Raw genomic sequence first — 2,282 nt, 5'->3', positions numbered from 1 at the left:
TCGAGCGGCAGGGAGTGGAGGCTCGTTCCTGGAAGAGCCAGTCTGCGGAGTCACTCGGATTCCTGGCTGGGATTCAAAGACCGAGCCAGACACATACAAACACTAAGAGAGGAGGCCGCGAGGAAGGGAGGGGGCGAGCGAGCGCGAGAGAGAGCGTGCGCGCGTGCGACAGAGCGAGAGAGAGAGAGAGAGCGAGAGAGAGAGGGAGCACTCGCTAACGCGACTCAGTCATAGTATCGCGCAGGGGCGCCGTGTGGGGAACGTGCCGTGTCCTATTGCAGAGAGCCATTCGCGGGGGAAAGAAAAGGGATTCAAAGTGAACTGATTGCGTTTTTTGGGGGCTGATTTTGGACGAAGCAGACGCCAGCTCGAGCGTGGACTACTTTCTGCTCAACTTGCGCGCGTGTGTTTGTGCTCAGGGCTGAGTTGAAGCGCGCGCGTCGGTGGATATGGACAGACGGAAAGCCGCTGCAGAGGGGAACTCGCCCGCGGCGCCGCTCGTCTAGCCAGAAAGGTTCGTTGGGCGCATTGGTGGAGGTTTGATGAAGCGCTATCCGTCTCCGGTTCACTTTTGGAGACGTGGGATTTACGCGGAACCCGGACCTGCTCGGGGTTTGAACAGGTTTAATTTTGTCGAGTCGAAAGAAATCCTTAGTTTCAAAATAGTACCAGGATCATGGAGACGGTAACGCGGCAGATATTCCAGCCACATCCCCGATTGCAACAAACTCTCAAACAGTTCCACCTGAGTTCAATGAGCTCACTCAACGGCCCGGCGGCTTTCTCGGCCAGGTGGCAACACGACCTGTTCACCAAAGATGGGAAAGAGCCGGAGCCCGTCATTCGCCTGCCCGTGCAGCCGCCGCAAGTAATGCCGGGACCGCTGTTCATCCCGTCAGACCGCTCCACCGAGAGGTGCGAGACCGTCCTGGAGAGCGAGACCATCTCGTGCTTTGTGGTGGGCGGCGAGAAACGTCTCTGCCTGCCCCAGATCCTCAACACGGTGCTACGGGACTTCTCGCTTCAGCAGATCAACTCGGTGTGTGACGACCTGCACATTTACTGCTCGCGCTGCACGGCGGACCAGCTGGAGATTTTAAAAGTGATGGGCATACTGCCGTTCTCCGCCCCGTCTTGCGGGCTGATCACGAAAACGGACGCGGAGCGCCTCTGCAGTGCCCTGATCTACGGGGGCTCGTACCCGCCGCGCTGCAAAAAAGAGTTCTACGGCACCATGGAGCTGGAGCTCACGGAGAAAAGCTTCAAGGTGTACCACGAGTGCTTTGGGAAATGCAAGGGTCTTTTCGTGCCGGAACTGTACACGAGCCCCGACGCTGACTGCGTCCAGTGCCTGGACTGCAGGTTCATGTACCCGACCCACAAATTCGTTGTCCACAGTCACAAATCGCTGGAGAACAGGACTTGCCATTGGGGCTTCGACTCCGCTAACTGGAGGGCGTACGTGCTCCTGAGTCCGGATTACACGGACACGGAAGAGAAGGCGCGCCTCGAGACTCTTCTGGACGAAATTAAAGAGAAATTTGACTTCGCGAAGAAATACAAGAGGAGAGCGCGAACGTCAAGGGTGAGCGAACTTGTTTCACGAGAGTAGCCCCCCGCCACTCCGCGTGCCTGTGCGCCCCGGGTGGCGGCCAGTATATCTTGTGAAGTGTCAGTAGTTCTGCTGAGATCCGAACGCGCACGGGTTCCGTTGACACAGTCACGGGACGGGTTTGTGCTCACGAGGCTGTCTACGCCAGTGGCAGCGCAGCTGCCTCAGCCTGCTGTCTTAGCGCCAGACGTGGCGGAGGGGACGCGTTGCCTTTCCAGTACGCGGCCTGGAAGCGGAATTTAAACCGCGTTCAGTTTTTTCGCTGCATGTGGAAGCAAAGCGCAGTGAAAGTGTTTGGGGCCACGCCGCGAGCATAGGCTCGCGGGGGTTGGGCACGCTTAACTGCATGTCACACAATGGTTCTAATTGACAGCGCTGCCAACACAACACCTTTGGGTTATAAATCCGTTATTTGTCTGTTAAGACACCTTCTGTGCGTCATGACCTCGCTCTGATTGACCTAATACAGTAGATAGAATACAAACATATGGACATTTAGGGTAATCAGTCACACTCCAATACTGTGTCGAGAGAGAGAGAGAGAGAGAGAGAGAGAGAGTCTCTCCCAAACGTCCTGCAGTAGTCCTGTCGTATTACAGACATGTGTGAGATCTTTGGTTACCTCTGATGCGTTGCGGAGGGGTTTGCGGAGGGGACTCCTTAGTGACGC

General features: G+C 56.6%; 1 protein-coding gene across 2 annotated transcripts in view; it reads left to right on the top strand.

Annotated features, from left to right (window-relative positions):
- Positions 1-2,282, top strand: part of skia (v-ski avian sarcoma viral oncogene homolog a) — a 43,235-nt gene continuing 40,953 nt past the window's right edge. The window contains exon 1 of one of the 2 annotated variants that reach the window (XM_035521959.1): positions 1-1,585. In XM_035521959.1, coding sequence (XP_035377852.1) covers positions 677-1,585 — 909 coding nt within the window. In that variant the 5' untranslated portion in view covers positions 1-676. The remainder of the gene's footprint in view (positions 1,586-2,282) is intronic. The other variant, XM_035521960.1, reaches the window with a different exon arrangement.

This window comes from Electrophorus electricus, chromosome 23 (genome assembly GCF_013358815.1).
Source record: "Electrophorus electricus isolate fEleEle1 chromosome 23, fEleEle1.pri, whole genome shotgun sequence".
NCBI classification, from domain to species: Eukaryota; Metazoa; Chordata; class Actinopteri; order Gymnotiformes; family Gymnotidae; genus Electrophorus; species Electrophorus electricus.
The sequence above is the reverse complement of the archived record's forward strand: the minus strand, read 5'-3'. Positions and strand labels throughout refer to the sequence as shown.